Below are 24,669 nucleotides of genomic sequence, written 5' to 3' on the forward strand. Positions count from 1 at the left end.
TCAGACGTCGGTAATACATGCAACTAAGGATTACATGCTTAAGGTGTTAGATACTCGTTCCGTTATTCAAATTTCGCACCTTCTTAGGCCTAGCAAGGTATATAAACATTTGTTTTACTTACTTCATCGCTCGTCGTCAACGTAACCAATTCCTGTCGTGTAGGGTATAGCCCTAATAAAGCAATTTAAAATGATGTTACATTTGGTAAGGACTAGGTTTAGTGTGTATTAGTGAAGTGATGACACTTGGGCTTCATTTTGAATAAAGTAAGTTATTTTTGTTAAAAAGGGTAACCTAGCTTTGTACAAGAGAATTTCAGCTCATTTTTACGTTCAACAAAGGTTTCCGTTACAGTATCAATTTACATTGTTGAGAAAATTAATAATGTGCGTGTTAAGGCATGTTAAAATTAAAATATATGTCATAATACTTTATCTGATGGCATGCTCCAAATGTTAATAACTGAAGATAAAATAATTTATAAATATCATAAATAATGAATTTCACTTGTTTTGAGAAAGTTCTATGGTTTGTTCTGCGTTAGTCGTCCCTAATTCAGCAGTGAAAGACGATCTGTCTGTCTCTGGTATTTGGGTATATATAATTTTTATACCCAGGAGAGTCAGGTACACCGAGACCTCTTTCTCCTTCCATAACATAGTGTAAGCCTAGAAGGTTTGGTTTGTTTGTTTTGAATTTCGCGCAAAGCTACACGAGGGCAATCTGCGCTGTCTCTAATTTAGTAGTGTAAGATGAGAGGGAAGGTAACTAGTCATCATCACCAACCGCCAACTATTTTACCAACGAATAGTGGGAATGACCATCACGTTGTAACGCCTCCACGGCTGAAAAGGCGAACATGTTTTGGAATGACGGGGATCCGAACCCGCGACCCTCAGATTACAAGTCGAGTGCCTTAACTACCTGGCCATGCCGAGCATTTTTTTTTGTTTGCTGACTACCCTGTTTTTTTAATTATTAAGGAGCTAAGACAGTACAACGACCGTTTCTAATCTTTGCCCAATTTGTGAATAAAAGTTTAAATATATACATATTAATGTTAATTTAGGGTGTAAGTAATATTACACTCGTCGTGTTGACGCAGAATACGGCAATATATGTTGTGTTCATACCTGTAATAAATCTCAACTTTGGTATTTCTAAAAGTTTCCGAGTAGAAGTTTCAAAACTAAAACACTGAAATAACGAACTTTTCAAGCAGTTTTTGCTACAAATGCTAAAACACATTGATATAAAATGGACAACAACGGATCAATCTTTGTTATTGTTTTTTTCTATTTTCCGATATTTGCACAAAGCAACTAGTCGTCGCTAATTATGAACTGAAAAACTTAGATACAAAGCAGCTATTCAATAACACTTACCAGCATCTCTCAAGATACTCTTGTTTGATCGATTAAAGGATTTGACATTCTCGTTTAACAGTGTATTACCATCTGCGATAACAGAACCCGAATATCGAGTACGAAGATTTATAATCCCGCACGCTAACTACTGAGTCATACTCGACCTGATGACTGTCGGCGCTATTAAATATTATTCGATGACTATCAATGTATCTTGTATAACCAGAATGAGTTCATACAAGATGGGATATTACTATAAACAAGCTATTTTTATTAATTAAGTACAGAGCAACCCAATTGGCTATTTGTGCTCTGCCCACCATGGGTATCGAAACCTGATTTCTAGTGTTGTACTTCAGAAAACATACCAATGTGGGGCCAACTATTAAGAACTACCAAGCTATCTGAAAATACCGATCTTAAAATCAATGGTATAAATAAGTACTTTGATGGTAGGTAGTACACGAACTGTTCATTTGTCACAAAAAAAAACAAACAGGCGCGGTGTTAAACGTTCCATTACTGTCTTACTTGATCGGTTGAGCTCTCACTCTTGGCATGAAGACGGTTAAATTGAAATAGCTGGCGACGTCGAACCATTATTACGATTGCTTATTCTACGTATGTTCCCAAATTTTGATAAAATTGCTTCCACAAGTTTTTCACAACTTGCGACACCAGACAAACATCGTCATTTTGACGTTCAACAGTTTTGTTAATTGAAATTTGTTTGACTTATACAACAAAAACTGGAAATAAAGAAACCAAAAAATCGAATAAGCCTTAAATCGTTTTTGCTGAATGTACTGTGTAGTTTGTAAAATGAATCGCTTTTCGTGTATGGACACTTTTAACCTGGGTAGTTGTTTATAAAATACTGTTGTTTGATGAACAGCAGAAAATATTGTTAAAAGGGAGAGTACCCAAGTTATTAAATAATTCTTTCTAATATTTACAATTAAGAACTTCAGAAAACTATACTCATCACCAGATTAATTTTTAGTTTCGTTTTAAATAGGTAGTTTAGCCTGATCGGTAGGTTATATTAATTATACATTTCTCGCGCACCAGAATCAGGCAAATTCTGATTACACACACAAACTACTGCCAGCAATGTGAAACATGCCCTGCTATACTTTAAAGGCTTATTTACGCCACTGACTTTGGCCTCGTAGGAATTTAAATAAAGGCAACGTTACGTAAAAAGGTTAGGCGTAATGAAATGGAGAGTTTGTCTGCGAGATATTCTTGGCCAATCCTTTCAAAGAGTTCCCCCACATAACATATTTGTTCAGAAGGTTTCCTGTATCAGTCCACGTACGTTTTTACTCCAAATAGTCTTAAATAAATAAAATATTTTTAAACATTGATATGAATTCTGTAAATTGATGGTTATGTCAGTTTTTCATCATATTATTTCTAGTTTCTTTTCAAGATATCTTTTCTTTGGCATTGCAACTTTACACATTATTAATAAGCTTTCATCTCAGTAACTAGTTTCAGAAATGGAGAATCAAAAAAACGTTACAAAGCAACAAGATAGAATTTTAATCATGATTGAGGATTCTTATCACAAGGCAGAAAACAAACATATTAATTTCATAAACTTCCTTATTTGCCCTGCACTCATTCCTTTATAGACTTATTGCATAATACTTTCTTGAACTACAGAAAACCTGACAGTTTTAAATTTCCTTCCTCCTACAAACAAACAATAGTTCCATAATAATACTTTGGTGTTGCTGTGAAGATTTGCAATTGAACATTATTTTATATAAAGTCTGAAAAGATTTACAAGTTGTTGAATTTTTCACATTTTGAAAACAGTATAATAAAATACTGAAAGTGTATGTTAAAAAAAATGTTCCCATAGCAGAATCAGAATTTCCTAAAAAAATATGACTATGTAAGGGACAAAGGTAATTTAGATTTTTAGGCAGAAATATGTAAAGCAGCATTATAAATAATTACACCACAAACTGAAATTAAAGTATTAAATGGAAATTTCTTGTATATGTTTAAGTAGAAAGAGGGCTGTTAAGTTTCTTTTAATAAAATCCAAGTAACAGAGTACTGTGTACACAAGTTAACAATTACAGCATGCCCAAGCCACTGTGAATTAAAAAACCCAAGGTTTGGGCCCTGATATACTTCTAAACATACTCTGGACTTTCAGTTGTGTTCATTATAAAAGCTAAAGTTAGTCCCACTATTTGTTTAAGATTAACCGTGTAACTTGTATATAAGAGTATACCTTTGATTTCAAACACATTATTAATGAACCTCTGGAGATAATATGTTGACAATTTAGGCTTTTCATGATAATTCAAGAAGTTATGCATAATAATACAACACACAGTCTGACAAACCTTAGATTTTATTTCACTTCTTAACTTGAAAACCAATGAATTATAAAAGTCTGACACAAGGTAGCCCTGTGAAGTTTGAAACAACAGTGCTATTTGTAGTATATTTAAATGTAACAAAAAGCAACTTTAACAACATACTGCAAATGGCAAGCATTCTCTTAAACATTATTTTGGTTTGAGCTTTAATAAATGAGTATAGAAAAGCAAACTAATTAATTCAATAATATGTAATATGCTAAAATAATTCCAAACATGTTTTTCTAAAATATACTTGAAGATATTTGATGCTGTTCAAATGAAGATTTCCTTTTGAAAACCACTTCCCAAACAGTTCTGTCACATATTATTCAAATGAAAATTGTCACCTCATAATATCTTCCAAGATGATCCTGTCTTATCACATATAGTTAAATGAAGAGTCCTTCTGATAACCACTTCCCAGATAGTCTTGTCATACCACATGTAATGCAAATGAGAATTTCCACTTGTCATTACTTCCAAAATGGTCTTACCCCCATCACACATAATTCAAATTAAACTTTCTTCTTGAAAACCACTTCACAGGTAATCCTGCAATACATAATTTTTTATTTCTGATAATTATCTAAAGACAGTCCAGTCACATTTACTTTAGCCAATAACAGTAAGTGGCCATAACAAATTTAGTATATCATTTTTGACTAGAATATTAAAAATATATATATCTAATATATATACATACAAACAAATTGTAATAAATGTGATATTGACTTTGCACATTAAAATGTGCAACTGGAATTTGAAAGACAATCTTCTTTAACAAAGTGCTGAAATACATGTAACCATACAAACTATACAACACCAATTTAAAACAATAAGTGGTTACATGTGTAGAAAACATGATTAAAACCTTGGATTTTCCAAGCATTCCTTCAAAACTGTAGACACTAATTCAAGCATTACATGTGATTGTCAAGATGTACAAACAAGCCACATCCTTTTTCTTTTACTCATGAATTTTATATACAGACTGAAAACACACCATTCTTATAGTTAAAGAACCCTCAATTGCAATTTTAGTATGCATAAAATATTGAATATACTTTAACATGTCATTCACTTTAAAAATTCACTTTCAGTTTTACCCATATTACAACTTTTGCACAAATTTATTTCATAATATAAGTCAAATAAGTGCTTTTCAGCCACAACAAATCTAGTCGTCAAGAAATATATTTCAAAACTCTATGTTATATCACTCGATAATATATATTTAATTTATAAATATATTTCTTTTTAGTTTATATTTCTAACTTATGTTCCTTATACAGCACACCATAATTGCAAAAGCAGATTAGACTATTAATGAATAAAATCATTACTTGCCATTTCACTCTCATATCTTTTATCTTGTACATATTGCATACACATGCATAAAAGTTAAACAATCCATTTCATCAATTATAACAAACCAAACAATGGTTTACAAAAAAACTACATCTACTTATAAGACAGATTTGCAAGATCAATTTTTTCGTAGCATTTTTCCACAATCACCTTTATTACACCATCCTATTCTATACAATAATAAAATACTCTTATCTAACTAGTCTCATTAACTTTCATCTGCTATTAATGCTAAACTGTTTACAATTTAAATTACTTTATCAGTTTAACAAACATTTTTCAGTAGTAATCTGGCTTTAACTTCAGGGCAAAATATTAAAACAACCATTTTTTTCAATTAACCTTCCTGCTTCAAACCTAATACAGTACTATGAACAATTTACAATAAAATATTCTACTAGTTTTATGTTAGTAGATACATTTTTCTTCATGTTGTAAAATTAAGATCCTCTTCAACAAACACGTTTTAAGAAATGAATCTCTATCAGATGTTAATACAGAAAGCAACAATACAGCCTAATGGATAAATATATTATTACACACAGCATACAAGTTATACTTTAAAATTGACTTTTCAACATCTACAAACAAATCTAACCCAGGCAATATTACAAAATAAATGTTTCTTTTAGTATAACATTTTGTCTATAAATGTTTCCTTGGAATTCTAATGATTTTGCCATTTCTTATTAAGCACATACAACTTGATACTGAATGTCCAATGATTATTGATAATAATCATGTTATAAACCACTAAAATGCTTCATAAACTGTAAGTAAGACAGAGGAGTTATACTGAAAAGGAAATATTCAATGACACTCTGGTCTTGTAAGAAGTTACTATAGGCAGCAGTTTGTTTTTTCCTTTTGAGTCTTAAAACCCTAAAATTTACACAACAAAGAAGATTCTTTTGTAATTCTAGAATTAACTGTTTCTTTTAGACCATTAGGACATGTGACTGAGTTCACTTATATGTTATTGATATCCATATAGCTAGGACCTGGTCATTATTTCTTAAATCATCATGAACTAATCACTCAGATCCACATTTTTTATTCAATGTCAAAAGCATATTTTCTATCATAAGCAATAGCTAAATTATAGAAGTTACCTAAACTTATGAACATACATTATGTAAACACAATTATTTTCACTAGAATACATTTACAAGAAACATTATTAGTAATAAAAAAAACACTTACAGGTATGAGAAAAATAATGAAAACAAAACACAAAGAAGCAAGCATTAGCTTTACTGGTTGTGTGTTATCATTACTACCAATTAATATGTTTCATTCAACTCAAGATTTAACAATAATTTGTATGATTTATTAAGAGTTGTATAGAATTGTTACACATTTTACTACACTGACAAAACCCAAACTTAACTAAATCTCTCACGAGCTAAAAGACATACATATTTGTAATGAAATACACTTGCTGGTCCACAAGTCAAACTTCCAAAACTATTCAACATTCAACCATTACTGGAACTTTGCCCAAAATAAAAATATATATCTCTTTCTGCAAAAAATATTAATTAGTCAATTTTTAAACAAGGAAATATAAAATATAAGATAAATATTTTATATTGTACATTAATACAGAAACAAATTTCAAATCTATCATTTGAAAATATTTCTAAATTATACCTTTCTCAAATCTATGATTCATATTTGTTATTTTAAGCCCAAGTCACCACATTTACTTTTGAAGTTACCTGATATATATAAAAAACATACTGAATACATACACTACCTTTCTTTACTAAGTAATTTATACTTATGATTACTCTTTCATAAACTGCAGTATTATGAAAATTATACAGCTAACTGTGCACCCTAATTATTTGGAATTTATGTATTGGTAGTTAAAAATATTCATGTAAACCTAATGAACCTAAAAGTCTTCTTTCAAAAGAAAAATCACATGTTTTGATTTTGTGACATACAGGTGCACTCAAACTCTTGACAAATATAATCTAGCATGACTATTCATAACTGAATAAACTAAACTAGATCATTCTTCTCACACCATATTAAACTATTGTTTTACAGCTGAAATTTGAGGAATGAGGAATTTTTTAATTACTAAAAATAAGTTGTTTTTTTATCCACAACCACATACTGGAATTTCTAAAACAATCCTATATACATGCTTCAACAATGCCTATTTTAAAATCTAATGCTAAATAGCAGATCCACACTGACATATGAGCCATATATTTTACATAAAATGACAAATCTAACCTTTCATCATCTCATTTAAACCAAGGTTCTTTAAATACTTTAATTTATTAAAAAACAAGAAAAGAATATGAATAGTAAATTTCAAAAATATTAGTATTTTATTGAAAGAAAAAGTGTATACCATTAATAGGACATCTTTACCTAATAGTAACCAGATAAAAAATTTGTACATAAGTTACAGACACTCACAGAACTAGCTAACATATTTTTATGCGTTTTAACCAAGTTTCACATATTGCTAAAATCACATAAAGTAGCTCAACTCTTCTATGACTGTTAAAGATAGAAAAGTTAAACTTGTTCTAACCTTGCTTTTATTTTTTATGTGATGATTTTAACTATGATAAACTTGTTTTCGAATCATCACAGCTTCAATATAAATATTTATAAAGGAAGGAAAGGAGCAAAGCATGCAAGATAATCTACAAAATATATCAACAATCCTGTAAAATGGACAAATATTTAACAACATAGACAAGGTTTTAAAACCTTAAGTAAAAGATACCAATGTATGACATCTTTAGCTTGGTCTCTCATGTCCCACTAACACAAAAACCAATCTCTATACCTAACAGAAATCTGCAGTCAAAAAAAGTAAGCCCAAATTGATAGAATAATTAATTACCTTTTAAATGAAACAAATACTGGCTTACAAAGCAACAACTGTTGTCACTGGATTACAAGCAACTGAATGACAAAGTTGATGAAGCTACACATTTTGACCAGACCAAAAACAAAATTTCTTCCAAAACATCTTATAACTTCAAAATCTACAAGTCATCCATTTGTTAATGAATTTTTAATTGGAATGGATAATCTAATAAGATTTTTGCACAATTAGTGATGTACAAAACATTGATAACATACCTCGAAATGCAGTGAATCATTTACAGGAAAATGACAATTAGCAAACTTCCAAAAATTAATACTTCATTGAAAAAACAACAACATATATGATTAAGAGGACATCTCTGTCTAACAAAACAGAAGGCATATATTAAATTCATGCAGAAGTTAGTCACACACAGAATTAGTTAAAATCTGTCACATCACTAAAATCACAAAAAATATCTCAATTCTTTTATGAATGTTAAAATATTTTAGAAGATACAAAAATAAGAAAGCAGTAGTATTATTAGTGAAAAACATAGCTTTGCAAAAATTAAAAACAACCTACAAACTGAGTAACAAATACAGTCATTGAAGGTAAGACATGGAAAAAAAAATATTACGTTTTTGATACTGGTTAAACCAGAATCTTGATCTCTGTAACATATCCCCCAATCCACTACTGGTTGAACCAGAATCTTGATCTCTGTAACATATCCCCCAATCCACTAATGGTTGAACCAGAATCTTGATCTCTGTAACATATCCCCCAATCCACTAATGGTTGAACCAGAATCTTGATCTCTGTAACATATCCCCAATCCATTACTGGTTGAACCATAATCTTGGTCTCTATAACATATCCCCAATTCACTTTGGGCAAAAACTTTTATATGCAAATTATCTAATAAATTCTATTCCACATGTGAACTTCAAGATTTAGTGCATGTTAGGAAAGGTGAATTTGAAAACACAAAGATAGAAAAATGTAAATACAGTATTGGTGAAACATCATTCTTATAGATTATCATAATTCCATTCTTAAAGTTTAGTTTTGGTCAATTATAGATATCTAAGCTCTCCTGATGGTGTCAATATGTAAACTTGAATAAACTTTACCTACTTAGCATACTTAATTCAGTAAACCATAAAATTTTTTCTTGTGTAATCATATTTTGTCAATGGGTAGAGTACAGAGTAAAATATGTATTTACAAAATAACATTTTTTATCTTTTCTCATCAAATACTTAATGCACCCTCAGTCAGTACAGAGCTGTTTTCACAGCACTCATCAAATACTTAATGCACCCTCAGTCAGTACAGAGCTGTTTTCACAGCATCATTATTGCATTGCAATTACATAACATGCAAAAGTGTTAGGTTATAAAGTAAGACTATTATAAAGAAGTTAAAGGTTCTGTTGTTTTTCTAATTCCCATTGCAACAATAAAAAGAATGTTTATAGCACTTAAATATGGTTTATACTGCCTCGTGTGTTACAAGAAAGTATAAATACCTTATGCCTTGAAATAAACCATGATCAATTTGCTTGCTGTCAGAAAAGGAAAATTAATCCAGATATTTGTTTTTCAAAATAGATTCAGTTAAGTGATCCAACAAGAGCATAAGAAGCCTTGGAACTAAGACAAGTTTAGCCTTTTTTTGTTTAAGTTATTTAAACCAATATACTAGATTATAAAAAGCTAGCACCACCTCTCTCATCCTTTTCACTTTTCCATATTTACTTTCTTGATTCCTGTAGAGATACAAAGAGAGAAAACAACTTATCAACATTATGTTTTCCTTTGATTTCACAGACTTCACTACCATAATTTTTTATAGAAATGTCTAAAAAGAAAAACTTTAAAAGAATTTTGATTTATGCTTACAATTTCAACACAATTCATAATTTCAGGTTTATCAAACCCATTAACCAGGTCTGTATTTCAGCACATGCTAGAAAACATTTTTCAAAAAGTTACTTAAGTAAATTTGTATAAAAACTTTTCCTCAAAGTAGATTGTTTGCAAATTTTAAATGTTATACAGCACAAAATTCCAGTTCTAATGAAACTAAACATAACTTGTTATACCAAATATCTTAATATAGAAACAAACACAATCAGTGATGACAAGAAAACCCACTTGTAGAGAAAAATATATATGTAAAAACGGCTGGTTTGGGTTGAGAAAATTTTTTATGTAGAGGAGCGAACAACGTTTTAACCTTCTTTGGTCATTGTCAAGTTCACAAAGAAAGAAAGAGGTAACTGACCGATAGCTGACCACATGTTTATAGGGAGTTGTGTAACTGAGTGTAGGAATGTAGAAGGCATGCTTAGATGTTTGAATATTTTTTTTAATATAGGTATAAAGGAGCAAACAGACAAACTAACTGCTATATACAGTTTCATTTAGGTAAGCATGTTGCAAACCAACTTATAAAAACCTGACCTTGTGATAAAAGAAAATTTTCATAAACAAACAACAGTAAAAAAAAAAAAAGATTACAAAGACTTGGTTTGTAAGCTCTTACTGTAAAATGTGAAAATTTCAAAAGAAAACTAGCTGATCAATAGAAGAGCAAGTTTCATCATCAAAAATGAACAGAAAGAAAATTTACAAAAAAATCTGTCAGATTACAAATATTAAAGAACAACATATATGATGATATGCAAGATTTAGACTGCCAATTTAGAACTTAAACACTGAATTAAGCAGATATTATCACACAATAATTGTACACCACTGTGTCTGCAGAACATGATTTAAAGCTATTGTCTTATGCTACTATCAATGAACCAATACAAGTTTAAAAGACAGAATGAAAAATAAATCTGATGAAACTTGTTACATAAACAACTGATATTCTTAATAAAAAAATGAAAATAATCATTTTTGTCGATGAAACACAGAAAATAAGCACACACATACTTGTATGGTAAATGTCATACAACAACCAACATAACTCACCAAACTGAAAACTAAGATAGGATATAATAATAATCCACTGACATTTAAAGTAAGAAAAACATTTTCAAACTTAAAAACAATTACAATAATAATGATACTTGATTTTCTACAATTGTATTTAAACAGAATTCATGTTGCAACAATCAATACCTAATTCCATACTTAAACATGTGAGTAACTTATGCACTGACCAAAAAGAACGGAATCTATGTTTCTCAGTGATAAACAAAACAAATGCTACAGTTGCACAAGAAATTTAAAAGCCAACACTATTCATTACAATGCCCAGTGTAATAGAGATACCAGTAATTATCAGTTTTCAAGGTATTTCATCCTTTAGAGTGTTGATGCGAGCGCAAATCTTCAAAGCTGGACCAAGTTTCATACACATAGTAGACATTAAGTGGTCTTCTTTGAGCAGTAGGAGAGCTTGACCATCAATCTCTTGAGAACGAAACTCTTCTGCATAAACAGAACATCCAGGAAGCCCACGGATAAACTCATACACTTCTAGAACCTGTTTCATCATAAAAAGACCATTAGTTTCCAATACATTAAATAATAAAAAAAAATTATAAGATGACGGCATGAGTATTGATTAATTTACTTAATCGATAAACTTCAAGAAAAGTTGCATTTTCTACTTACATTTACAATTTCAATAAAGAATTCAAGCTGTTCTCATAGGTTTCAAATTTCATATCTACACAGTGGTGATACTTCCAAGAAAATATCTCTTTCATGTTTTAAGAACAAGAGAAATTAGAAACTTAAACCTACAAGATTTTTTTATCAAGTAAGACAAAATAAGTTGATACAATTTTAAATTTTCCTAGTTGGAAATTCTATCACCAATAAATACTCTTCTCTTGTCACAGAAATGTTATTTCACTCATGCATCTGCTCATTAGATTTTCAAGTCACTAACTTTGAGCTAATTCCCACCTATGTGCTGGTCCATGATATAATATCATCACCAACAGGAAGATGACATCTCCATGTGCAGTAAATCCCCTATGTACTTGCATTCATGATAACTCGAGTATTAGACAAGAAAAGAAAAAAAAAGTGAACTAAAAGTGGGGAAGACAGCTGGGAATGAGTGTATAGAGGTAAGTATCTACTGAAAGTACATTTTCAGACTAGGAAAATGTTAAATTCTGTGATAGTAACTCACCTCTCCACACAGAAATGCTAGATTCCAAAACTGAAGTGTTGGAGTGGTTGGTTCAAAAAGTAAATGTAGATGAGCTCCCTTCAAAAAGCACCCAAAGAGAAAGCCCATAGAATGTGACACCTAGTGGCAGGGGCTTCACAGGGGCACACCCATGGGAAAATATATCTCAACAATAGTTTACTCTTTTACTCAAAATGAAAGGAAGGAAAAAACCAAACGAGTCTGAAGTGTCACACAGATGGGCAAGATGTGATGTTCATCATGACGAAAAACCCACTTGAAGTGAAAAAGTATCTCAAGATGGTTGGTATGGGTACGGGTATTAAAATAAAGCAGAGAACAACTTTTCGGCCTTTGTAGATCATTTTCAGGTTAACAAAGAAGTGTATTAAATCAAACAGCCAAGAACACTTGTATACCATGAGGATATCTTAAGCAGTCTTCCAGAACATTTTCCATTATCTGGGTTTGATACAAATGTTGGGAAATAAACAAATCCAAGAAAGCAACACCAGAAAACTGAAGAGATCCTGTTCAATGGAAAGAAAAATAAACAAAAAGAAAACATTCTTACTTGTATCAAAAGACAAAGGATAGACTGAATTATAGCAACTGGGAGAAGTCAAAATTCTGCAGAAGAAGAAACTGCCAGATGGCAAAGATAATGAGTTATGAACATGTGTGAATTGCTTACATGCTTGCCTGGAGATTCATATCCAAGGGCCAGCAGAAAGAGAAAGCAAGAAAATGAGAAAGATGACAAATTGGATGAAAATAAATGAGAAAGAGCCTGTGAGTGTCACACACAAGGAATAATGCATTAACCAAAGGAGTTGATGCAAAAAACAACAATGGAAATATAAGACTGGATCAAGACCAACTGATCATTCAGAAAGAGTAAGAACTTGGAATATATCTGATGAACAGTGTGAAGTCTGACCACATTGATGCATGATGGCATTCAGAGATGTGCCTAAACCTAAAAGGGAAGCATTAATGAAGAGACAGAGACGTGGTTTTGAGGAGGTGAGAAAAAAATCATGACAATTTCTTAAGAAGAGAAAAGAGAAGGGTCACATTCAGGGATAATGGAATTTGAGAAAGAATCCATTGGATCTGCAAAATTCATTGGAAGAGATTGATGTATGTGTACCCCATAGGAATGAGGGGTCCAAGAGAAGCCAGAATCTTCAAAAGTGAAAGAGCCTCTTTATGACAAGAGACCCACCTGAAATAAAAATGTATCTCAGAATGGTTGGTATGGGTATTAACTTCAGGTTAAGATGACCTAGGAAGGTCGAAAAATTGTTCTCTCCTTACCAATAAAAGTGTTAATACCCATACCAGCCATTCTGAGATACATGAAAGAGCTTCTAATGTACTTCTCACTTCTCATTTTACATATTTTGGTGACCAAGTTTTCCATAGCTTACATGTGGAGAGAAGTCTAAGCTTGGCTGAGACAACAGATGAATAAAACAGCCAGATGTATCAAATACTGAATGGGTATGAGAAAGAACTTGAATGAATACCTTGACAAGCCATTACATTCAAACAACCTTCAGCAAAAGAAGGGAGGCATAACAAGAGAATACTTTCCAAGAATAGGCCAATGGAAACTAATTGTCTAAGAAAAGGAATGACAGCTCCAGGCTGTGAAAATGGTGAAAGAATGCCCTCAAAATCAGAAGAATACAAAAGGGAATGGTATTATATTGAATGAAAGAACAATATGAATTGGAAGATGTGGATCTGGTGTCAGGGATGTACAAGGTGTCCAAACACTGACTATGGTCAACCACAAACTGGATGAAAACAACCACATATTGGGTCAGAGAGAGGGAGAAGAAAATGGTAAGAGTAGCATAGAGAAGTAGGCTGTTAGACACCATGAGAAACAAACATGAAAAACATCTGTCAGCAGAAACAGAAAAAAAAAATCTGGCAAAAAGAAGTGAGTACCCATGCATGTGTGACATGATAAGAGAGAAATTACAGAGTGATGAATCAGATATCAGTTAGTGAGAAGACCTGAAATCTGGAATTGGAAGGGTAAAAATAGACTTATCTAGATGAAGAACATAAGTTAAAGGGCAAGACAGAGAAAGTAGAAAAACTGTGAAGATAATCAGAACAGAAGCATTGCAACATCAATACAGGTCTTCAGTGAGAAATGAAACACCACCAAAGACCTCTGAGTGAAAAGCATGAGTCCAATAAAAACTATGTATACAAGGAGGAAGAGGAAGGTATACAATAAAAATAGAATGCAACTAAACACAACTAAGTAGGGAGGAAAAAAGAAGTGGAACAGACAAAATTAGCAAAAAGAAAATATCTCTTAACAAACCCTTTGTGGACCACAATGAAGTGCCTCAAGCAAACAAATAAAGGAATAAAAAGAACAGAGGAGGGTGATGTGAAAGAGATAAAAATGCCAAAATAGGGGAACCAGACAGCAAAACAGAAGAAAAAAGAACCTGATGCTCAAGCAGAAAATGCAAAAATAAATGAAAAGTGTCTATAAAAGTGCCGGTAAGAGAAAGGAAATTGCATATACCATAAATAACAAAAAACAAAACAATCCCAAGAACTGGGGTCATGGAATAAAGAATAACTAATATTAAAGGACATGGATGAATGATAAGGAAAAGAACATACCTGAGAATGTTATCCATAAATAGATTGGAAGTTTAAGATAAATCCTCAAATAGTAATGCACTGCCCAAAGCAAATACATTGATTCAAAGCACAATAGGCCTTTCAAGACTGAAGAAAAAACCCACTGGCTAAAATTGACAGGAGTAATAGGTCTAATAAGTATGTGATAATTCATGACACACTGAGCAAAAATTGTAACATCCCTAACAGTTAACAACCCTCCAGAATCTATGGTATAAATATGGACAGTATGTATAGCATCATCACTCACTAAGGACTAAGCAGAAATCACCATCATTTGAAACCAAACGTTAAGAATCAACACTTTTGAAACAAAATCAAGGTAAAGAAACAAACTGACAAAAACGAGGAATCTGAATAACCTGCTCCATTTAATGCTGAGGAAAATAACAAAGTTATAAGGAATGGAAGTGTTTAGAAAAAGTGATTCTGCAAAAAGGTCGTATTGCCTTCCAGTTTAAATACATGAATTTAGATAGGAATTAGCTCAAGACTAGTAACATGCAAATCTCAGAGGCAGATTTGCAACAAAAATAGAATTTTTGTGTCAAGAGGCAAGTTATGGTTTCAGAACTTTTAATGTTCCTTACTGTCCATTTTAGTGGATTTTTATTTGGGGTTCCACCAATCTCTTGAGTCTCAACCTCCATCTCTTCTCGATGACTGGAAGGTGTATTTGGAGACACAGAACTCTCTGGTCCTGAAGGTGTGTCTGTGGTCTCTTCTTCTGTTTCCTCCATCTGAGCCACTTGCTTTGTTAACTCTTCATTTATTATCTGAGAATCCATGGCATTAGCTTCATCACCTTTATTCTTAAAATGGAAAATACCAGCAATTTACTCCTTTCTTATTAAATATAGGAAGTTTCTGAAGAGTACAAACAGCTTACACTCAAGGAAATCCAGACACCTAGTTTATACATTTTGAATAAGTAGAATAACATAAAAAGAAACTATAATTTCCCTTTCTACATGGAAATTTTTTCCTTTAAAATTTTTCAAACATAAATTTGGATATTTTATGCTCTTTCAGATATTATACCTTAAATGTACTAAAAACACAAGGATCAATAAACTTTCTCTACATAATTATTTAATCAGTTAAATCTATTCAGCAGATTTAACTATAGTTGTAAAAATGCAAGAAAACTAATTATTACAACGTTTTGGCTAAATGCTCTGTCAGCTAATTGCACTCTATTACATTCTGTTACTACAAAACTTCAACACAATGTTTACAGCTTATACTAGATATTCTGTAGCAAGTGTGCTCTTACATCACTTCCAGCTGTCAGAACTTACAAATTACTGTTGGAGTCAAGTTGATGCAATAGAATTAGTGAATCTGTCTTTCATAGCTGCATTGCTTACTACAATACCTCAAGCTATACAGTGTTACAAAAGATGCTGTCAAAAGTTGTTTCTTGTTACTTACCAAAGTATGCAGAGATGTCAAGAATGTTCATGTTATACATTATGATAATCATACTAATGCAGTGCTGAGCATGTTACTTATTTTAGTATTAAATATGTAAAACTGTTAAGTTTTCTTTCTGTTTTTATCAAGTAGGTCATAATACTATAGTATTGAGTATGTAGGTTGTTCAGTTTAGTGGTCAAGCAACTGCAACATTGAGTAATGTCCTTCTACATGTCGTTTATTGTGGTGGTCATTAATACTGTTGCATTAACTAATGTTCTACTATCTATCTGTTATAGTAATATTGTTTACTATGGTAGTCATTATACTGCAGTACTGAGTATGTTGTACTATTTGTTGTCCCATTATTTATTACGGTGGTCATTATTACTGCAACATTAAGTAAGTTTTACTATCCATTGTTGATACACTGTTTACCATTGTGGTTACACTACTGCAGCATTGAGTATGCTCTATTATATATTGTAGTCTTGTTGTTTACTAATGCAATCACTCTACTGCAGTACTGAACATATATTGTCAGTGGTGTTGGTACTGCAATAAACATAGCCATCGTTATCCTTAGCTTCCAGAAAAAATGGATTAAAATATCAATAACAGTCAAATACTCTTAATGATGAGACTAAAACATGTAAAAGTAGCAGTTATCTGGATACACGTACAGTGTGTGGGTAGAACAAAACTCTTTTCAGGAAAAAAATAAAATCATAATTCAATAATTAAAGCAGCCCGGCATGGCTAGGTGGTTAAGGCACTTAACTTGTAATCTGAGGGTTGCGGGTTCAACTCCCTGTCGCAACAAACATGCTTGCCCTTTCAGCTGTAGGGGCATTATAAAATGATGATCAATTCCACTATTCAATGGTAAAAGAGTAGCCCAAGAGTTGGCAGTGTGTGGTGATGACTAGCTGCCTTCCCTCTAGTCTTACACTGTTAAATTAGGGACAGTTAGTGCAGATAGCCCTCGAGTAGCTTAGTGTGAAATTCAAAACAAACCAAACCAATAATTAAAATATTTAAAAAAAATCAATTAATTTTTAAAAACATTTACACTAGACTATGTGCTATTAAAAACAGAAACAACTGTTGTTAATATCAGTACTATATAAAAAAATATATAGAAACAAACATTACAGCTAAACATTATATAAAAAACAATTTTTTTATATAACATATTATAAATAATATACTGATTCAGATAATTATCATCTGATAAAAGGTATTACTTTCTTGCACTGAACATACATTTCTAATAGATAATTTCTCTTCACACATTTATAATTATTATTGTTTAGTGCTGTTCTCTATATGCAAAATTTTTCCACATATCACTAGCCTTGAAATTCTACTTACCAAATGATTAAAAATGGTTCACTGCTTCTTTGCATGTATATCACCATATGACAATGTGACACCAACTTCACCTCAAGCTGAGCAGTATGGAAGGATATACTTACAATACTGATCCACACAAATCCTCAACCAATCTTACAGGAACCTTACCTCTGACTGACAGGAAGAAGGAATGTGCTAATGTGGTAGTTCATAACAAATCCAAACCCCATTAGATTGGCTTCATACTGTGCAACATCATCTTCAGATAGTAAAACATCTAGAGGTGAAGCACCACAGATATAGCCACTTTCCAAGCCAAAATCAACCTCGGGGACTCGTTGCACACAGAGGAAGATCAGGAAACAAACCTACTAATAGGATAAAGAAGAACAGTTAACATATGTGAATATTTACATTAGCTAGTCCAGCTCCAATAGAAAAACCACTCAGTCAAAACTGACATCTAAGTGATAATAGGGCAATCAATCCAAAACACATGGGTGAACTACAAAGTGGCAATTATACTCAAAAGCAACATTATCCTCCAAATAAGTCTGCAGAGAAACTGGAGCACAATATCAATGTCTCTGAGCCCCATTGTATGGAAATGTATTGCCTCTAAAATATATGAAACTGCATCCTCCAGATAGAACTGTACAGATGCTGGGTGCAGCACCAACCACCTGGTCCTACTGCACAAAAGTGAGTCATCTCTATAAAATACATGCAACCTCACCCTCCATACAGAAGTTGGGTGTAATATCAAACTTCAGGACAAACCACATGGAAGTGGAGCACATGAAATGAGGATCAAATGTCACCTACACCAGTAGAAAACACTGCCACCTTGATCTCAACCAAAGTGAAAAGATAACATTCAGGTCGACTTCTCCATGATTCTCCACCCCAGTGGCTTGGAACTGAAAAGTAGCAAGAACTCTCATACTCTATCAGAAGAACAACAGGAGGGGACAATGTGTAACAATGACTCCAATGAATAACACTGACTTCAGAAACAGTACAACAGGTGACCACAAATGAAATCCCTATTTTGAAAAGCATACTTCCCTTACTTATTCTTCTATCAGTGGTACAGCAGTACATGTGCAGACTGACACTGTTAAAAACTGGGTTTTGATACCCATGGTAGGCAAAGCACAGACAGCTCATTTTGTATCTTTGTGCTTAATTCCAAATAATAAATCAATCAACCTCATTTATTCAACTGAATGATCAGCACCGATGAGCAGCTACCTTTTTCTGCTTTACCCATGTAAGTCTATGGGTCAGAATGATTCAGAACAGGCATATTAAAGAAGCAAACACATCATGAGAAAAAGCCTACTACTGATATTGTGGAACACCCCATCTTCTTACTATGATGGACATAACTAGTATGTATGTATCTATATATGTAACCAGAACTATAGAAAATGTGTCACCATCTACTGAATAGCACTACAAACAAAAATACATAAAACTTCAATTTTTGGATATTCAAGATTCAGAGAATTTGAAAAGTAATTATGGTATGTGAAATAACTTTCTTTATGACAAAACACTAACAAAAATAAAAGTAATCTTCCATACAACAAGTATATTTCTTTCATTAGGACTGTATGTGAGGATTTTATTTATATCTTTATTACTACAATTTTTAAAGGCAGCATTTCTGCTAGCCTCAACAACGTACACTACTGGCCATGAGTATTCATCAAGATTGTTGGAATCAATCACCACCCAAAGGAAACTTCAGTAAGACATCTCATAAAACCCTCATCACGCTACCCCAGATATGACAGCACAGAGACAGAAATGCAGTTACCACCATCAGATCAACCCATGAAACCACAGTTTGCAGTATGATCTGATCTGGGACCACATCAACAGAGATCCACTGCAAGTATATGGAATGACACAGTTACTAGGCATTAAATGAAATACTCTAAAGACATTCATGGCCGTACAAACCAGAATATGAGATATAGGTAGTATACCCATACAGGTAATGCTTTCCAATGAATGGGATCTGATACATAGTATGGACATGCTACTGGAAAGAAAAATAAGATACAGAAAAGATAAATTACTAAGTTATAGCTACACAAATAATGACAGGCAGAAGGTAATGGATGTCCCAACGAGGAAGAAACAGCCACCTCGTACAGTTAGTTGGAGATAAACGTATGAAACGTAGTCCACATACCTGACTGAAGAATTTCTTCCAACAGATGATGGAGGTGAAATGTCAAGGAAAAGGTTAGGTGCCTGATCTGATATGACAATAATGGAACATACTACAGGATAAAGCAGACAAAAAAGAATACGGAAACTGAGTAATTTAATGAACAAACCTGTAAGGGTAGTGGGACAAAGATCACATACAAAAAATAAAAAAGTTGCCAAGAAATATAAAGGCAGGAACAGGAACTACAGAAAGATGCTGTGTGAGAAATATAACTACAAAGGGCATGAATATGACATTGAAGCCTATCCAGATCAAACCAGAAATAAAGTAAGAAATGAATGACAAGGAAAATCAGTGAAAAACAATGTTCATGTTCCTTATGAACTGATGAATTTTTGGGTGGGAAAGATCAAGTCAAGATAAAGATAAAATTTGGAATGCAACAGAGTACATAAAACATTAGTGGCAAAGATATCAGACCAATGAAACCCACAGGCTAAAAGGAGTAGGAAATACATCTTAAGGAGTAGGAGATGCAAGGAACATAAAAATAAAAGTTCCAAAGGTGGAAGAGAGTAAGGCAGTGAAGAACAATACTTACATTTCAATCTGGAAGAACCATATGAAGAGAAGGTTGACAAATCTAGAAAGAATGTAATAAAATGGAAACAATAAGAGAGAAAAATACCATAGGGTACCTGGAAAATGGAGTTAAAGAAAATGAGGAAATCACAGTTATGCTAGCCAGTAATGAGAAATCAGAAGGGCCTGGCAAAGAGTGGAATAGATGACTGAAATCACTATGTGAATGAGTTCAATTGGAGGGTAAACAAAAGATTCTGGTTGGTCCAGTCCTGACTGGAAGCATCCACTGCAAAGGCCTGAGGATAAAGAAAAAAAAAAAGGTAACTTGATGCTGAGAATAGCAGCCAAAGCATACTGAAGTACCTCATGAACTGCAGAATCACTCTAAAGCCTGAGGGACCACTCTTGTGGGATAAACCTGATTGATTTGGGAAATACAATTGGCCACTGGGTTAAAAGCACATGAAACATGACAAATAGTGTGACATATCTGTATCATGTGATCCCAATATAACAGTTCTAATGTTCCACCACGAAGAGACAAGAGCCATTTTGGTGATTGATTCAGGCTACAACAACAAAATGATCAAAAGCACATCACACTGTCACAAGTTCCAAGATGTTGATACAGTATGACACTGCACTCCATTGACTATAAAAGACCTACTGATTCACCCACACACAAACTACAGAAAGAAGCACTAGTGAGCAAATGCAAATAGGGTAGAGAAAGTTATTCCTCTGTCATCATATTGTCGTTGTCCAACCACTAATGAAGGCTGTCTGTAATGAAATAAGGAACAATAACTGGAAAGTCCAAGAAATACCTAAGAAGAATTTTGACTTTGGCCAGAACTTCTTAATAAGTTTGAAAAATATTAAAAAACAATACTAACAAAGTTATTGGTGAAAAAACTACAGAGAACCAAATGTAGCAAAATAATAATAAACTGTATTGCAACATGTGAACAGAGCACAATTGAAAATGTCTACACTAAAAAAATGCATAACAAGAAGTGATAATTTTGTGGAACCTAAAACAGGGGTCACTTGTATCAGGAGGGTGTGTGACACCACTTTTGTTTAAGGGTTGTTGCATGATGATTTACACATGAAGATGCAGTGAACTACGTTAATTGTTGAGTAAGTGGGAGTTCAAGGTTTGTAGCATGCAAAAATGTTTTTGCATATAGAGGAAAGCACTAAACAAGAATAGCTATATGTGCAAGAAGAGATGAGATGTTATATTGCAATAGCATAATAGCGAGTGCATGAAATTATGTTAATTAATTACAAGAGATAAGCAATAGATTCAGATGCACATGCAGGTCCTGACATTAAAAAAGGAAGATAAAGCTTTTATGATTTTTAACCCCCCCATTTTTCAAATCCTAACGTTTCCAAATTTCTGGTTACCTTGACGAAATATGTGTACACTTACCCAGTTATTAACAGCTTTATAAGTTGTTTTTTCACTTTGCTTTCTCCATTTTTTCCATGATTTACGACCTCTCTTTTTCTTTCCAACTTTTCCTGTAAAACAAGGAATTAAATCTAAGATATAGTCAGTTAGGTAGTTAAAAAGGACAAAATTAATGTTGTAAATAAATAGTAAACATTTCCTCAGAAATCAGAGAAAAGTATAATAAAAATAAAAATTATAAGAAGTGTTACACGTAATGAAAATATTCAACTTTAATATAGTAATGTAACACATTAAGTATACATAATCAAGAAGGTCTTACACACTGTATCCTGGTAAAAATCCTTTGTACCAAAAATTCAATTTGAACATCTTTTCCTACTCATGGCTATCAGCATGTCACTATATTAGTATAGTCAGTGAAGCTAAATGTGCCAAACCACTTAGATACTGGTATACTAACTTCATGGAAAATGTTTAAAGTTTGACTTTTATACATTCGAAATGTCTGCAGCAAAAACATTTAAAGATGTAGTTTTATGCATCTCATTACCACTTTGGTGTATTCAGGTGAACAGGATATATGTTCAAGAAATCAAATAGCCACACCAAATAATAAGAGATTGTTTCAATATATAAATTACAAAGAGTATCTTAAATGCTTACTTAATTGAATCAATACAAAATAATGATATTGGACAAGACCATGTTTCACATTAGACTGACTAGTTGGAAGAGAAATTTCAGACTAACCAGATATCAGGTTGCTTAATTTCTGAAAATACCTTACATTTTATCACACTGACATGCAACACCCAAACAACTGTCATTGTTATTACAACTTTTGAAGGATACAGTTATTGACATTAAGTAATGTCATATTAACCAGTGTTCTTCACATGCAGTAATAGGTATTGCCTACTTTGAGATTAACAAAGAAACAAAGGTAACTTGAAATGAGATCAATATGACAGTTTTTTTGGACCATGTGTTATTGAAACCTGCTTATATCAGAACAATTAATAAACTGAGAACATGAGCAAAAGGTACAATAATGAAGTATAATCACACATAACACCACCAAATAGTGAAAACAAAAAATTCATACCAGAAATGACCTAGACACAAAGCTCATTTTATAAAAAATATACATTTTCCTATTTTTGTTAAAATCTTCTAGCAGTTAATGGCCTTAATGCAATGCTTTGACAATCTATAAACAGTTCTTACCTGAACACAAAACAAAATTTTAAGGTTTTAAGAAATGGAACATTTTTTTGTTTTCTTTAAGTTTCCATTTTCAAACTATTATTTGTCAGGTTTACAAGCAGTAGTTTAAATTCTTAATACTCACTCATTCATTAGTTTTGGAAAGCTTAACACAATGGCACTAAAAAAGGTTTTATCGTTATTATCTTTCCAAGTCTATTTTCAAATCCTCATCACACCAAACATTCTTGCCCTTTCAGCCATGGGGGTGGTATAATGTGATGGTCAATCCCACTATACATTGGTAAAAGAGTAGCCCAAGAGTTGACTGTGGGTAGTAATGAGTAGCTGCCTTCCCTCTAGTCTTACATTGCTAAATTAGGGATGGCTAGAGCAGGTAGCCCTTGTGTAGCTTTGTGCAAAATTCAAAAAACAAACAAAAAAAAGCAATCTAAGACTATCACCCAAACATCTAAAAACACTTCTAGCTGACACACACACACTTAATTGCAAATTGTTTATCATCTTTACTATTCCTCGTCTGCATAAAGTGCAAACTTTTCTTCAGAAAAAATAATGCTTTTTAAAAAACACATTTCAGCTAAAGACACAATTACACAACCACTTTAATCCTGGAAATTACTGTATGTATAATCTGATATTAAAATTTACAAAAAGAAAACTATATTGCAGCAATCATGCAAAATGTACAACATATAATAATAAAAACAAATCCTCTATCTGGTTAAAATGTTTATCAAATGAATAGAGGCAAAATAACTACAGGATTGAAACACAACCTTCTCAAGAAGTAATAATATATTTTCTTGAACCCAAAAACTTTATAATGTTACTGAATGATTTACAAGAAGCATGAGTGCATTGTGTTCACTCAAAACTTGTATCACAAAGGATTATAGTTACTTAAAAATTTCATTAAAATACTAGATCTAAAAAGCACACAACTTCCTCTATAACAACAGAACAAAGTACACAAAAAAAATCACTCTTCAAATGTAAAAGCTAAAACTATTAAAATACAAACTATAAAATCTTCCACTATCATGCAATTAAAATGAGTTTTAAATTTACAAGTCTTATGCTCAAGTGCTACACTACGTGGAATTATTTTACTGTACTTTATATATTACAATATATTTCTTTACTTCTAATACCACCATGTAAGGTAAGTCTGTCTTCTTTCAGCATGTTAATTATCTCAGACACACATGAAATGGAAACTGCAAACTGTATAGGTAGTTAATACAAGCAGAGCTCACGTTTTAAATGAGAAAACTTTAACTCACATATTATTCCAAATATTTCTTCACATAACAAAAAAGTGACTAATACATTGACAATTGTTAAATGTGTATTTCACACTCAACAGTATTCAAAAATCAGTATCATCATTTCTCACAAACAGGCATATAAATTAAAGTAATTTTGATAATATGAGGAAAACAACTGATATAATGCCATTCAGTAAACAGTTTCTATTGTGCTACACTACACATGCACTTCCACTGAAAGCATTTTAACTAGGAAATTTCTCAGCTGCTTGAGCTTATACGTAAATACAAAATTAAAGCATCTTTCTAAAATCTTCTCAATTTAAAGGTTCTCAAGAAGCTATGTGAGCCATGCAACTTCCAGTATCGTGGAATGAGAAAAA

At 32.3% G+C, this 24,669-nt stretch overlaps 1 protein-coding gene across 13 annotated transcripts in view; it reads right to left on the minus strand.

Moving 5' to 3' along the window:
• Positions 1–3,726: 3,726 nt before the first annotated feature.
• LOC143229663 (uncharacterized) overlaps positions 3,727–24,669 on the minus strand; it is a 113,084-nt gene continuing 92,141 nt past the window's right edge. For 8 of the 13 annotated variants that reach the window (XM_076462281.1, XM_076462289.1, XM_076462280.1 and 5 more), the window contains 3 exons: positions 21,804–21,895; positions 15,405–15,626; positions 3,727–11,472 (listed from right to left, as the gene is read on the minus strand). In XM_076462281.1, the coding sequence (XP_076318396.1) occupies positions 11,275–11,472; positions 15,405–15,626; positions 21,804–21,895 (512 nt within the window). In that variant the 3' untranslated portion in view covers positions 3,727–11,274. The other 5 variants (XR_013015991.1, XR_013015990.1, XM_076462286.1 and 2 more) reach the window with 5 other exon arrangements.

This window comes from Tachypleus tridentatus, chromosome 10 (assembly GCF_004210375.1).
Source record: "Tachypleus tridentatus isolate NWPU-2018 chromosome 10, ASM421037v1, whole genome shotgun sequence".
Taxonomy (NCBI): Eukaryota; Metazoa; Arthropoda; class Merostomata; order Xiphosura; family Limulidae; genus Tachypleus; species Tachypleus tridentatus.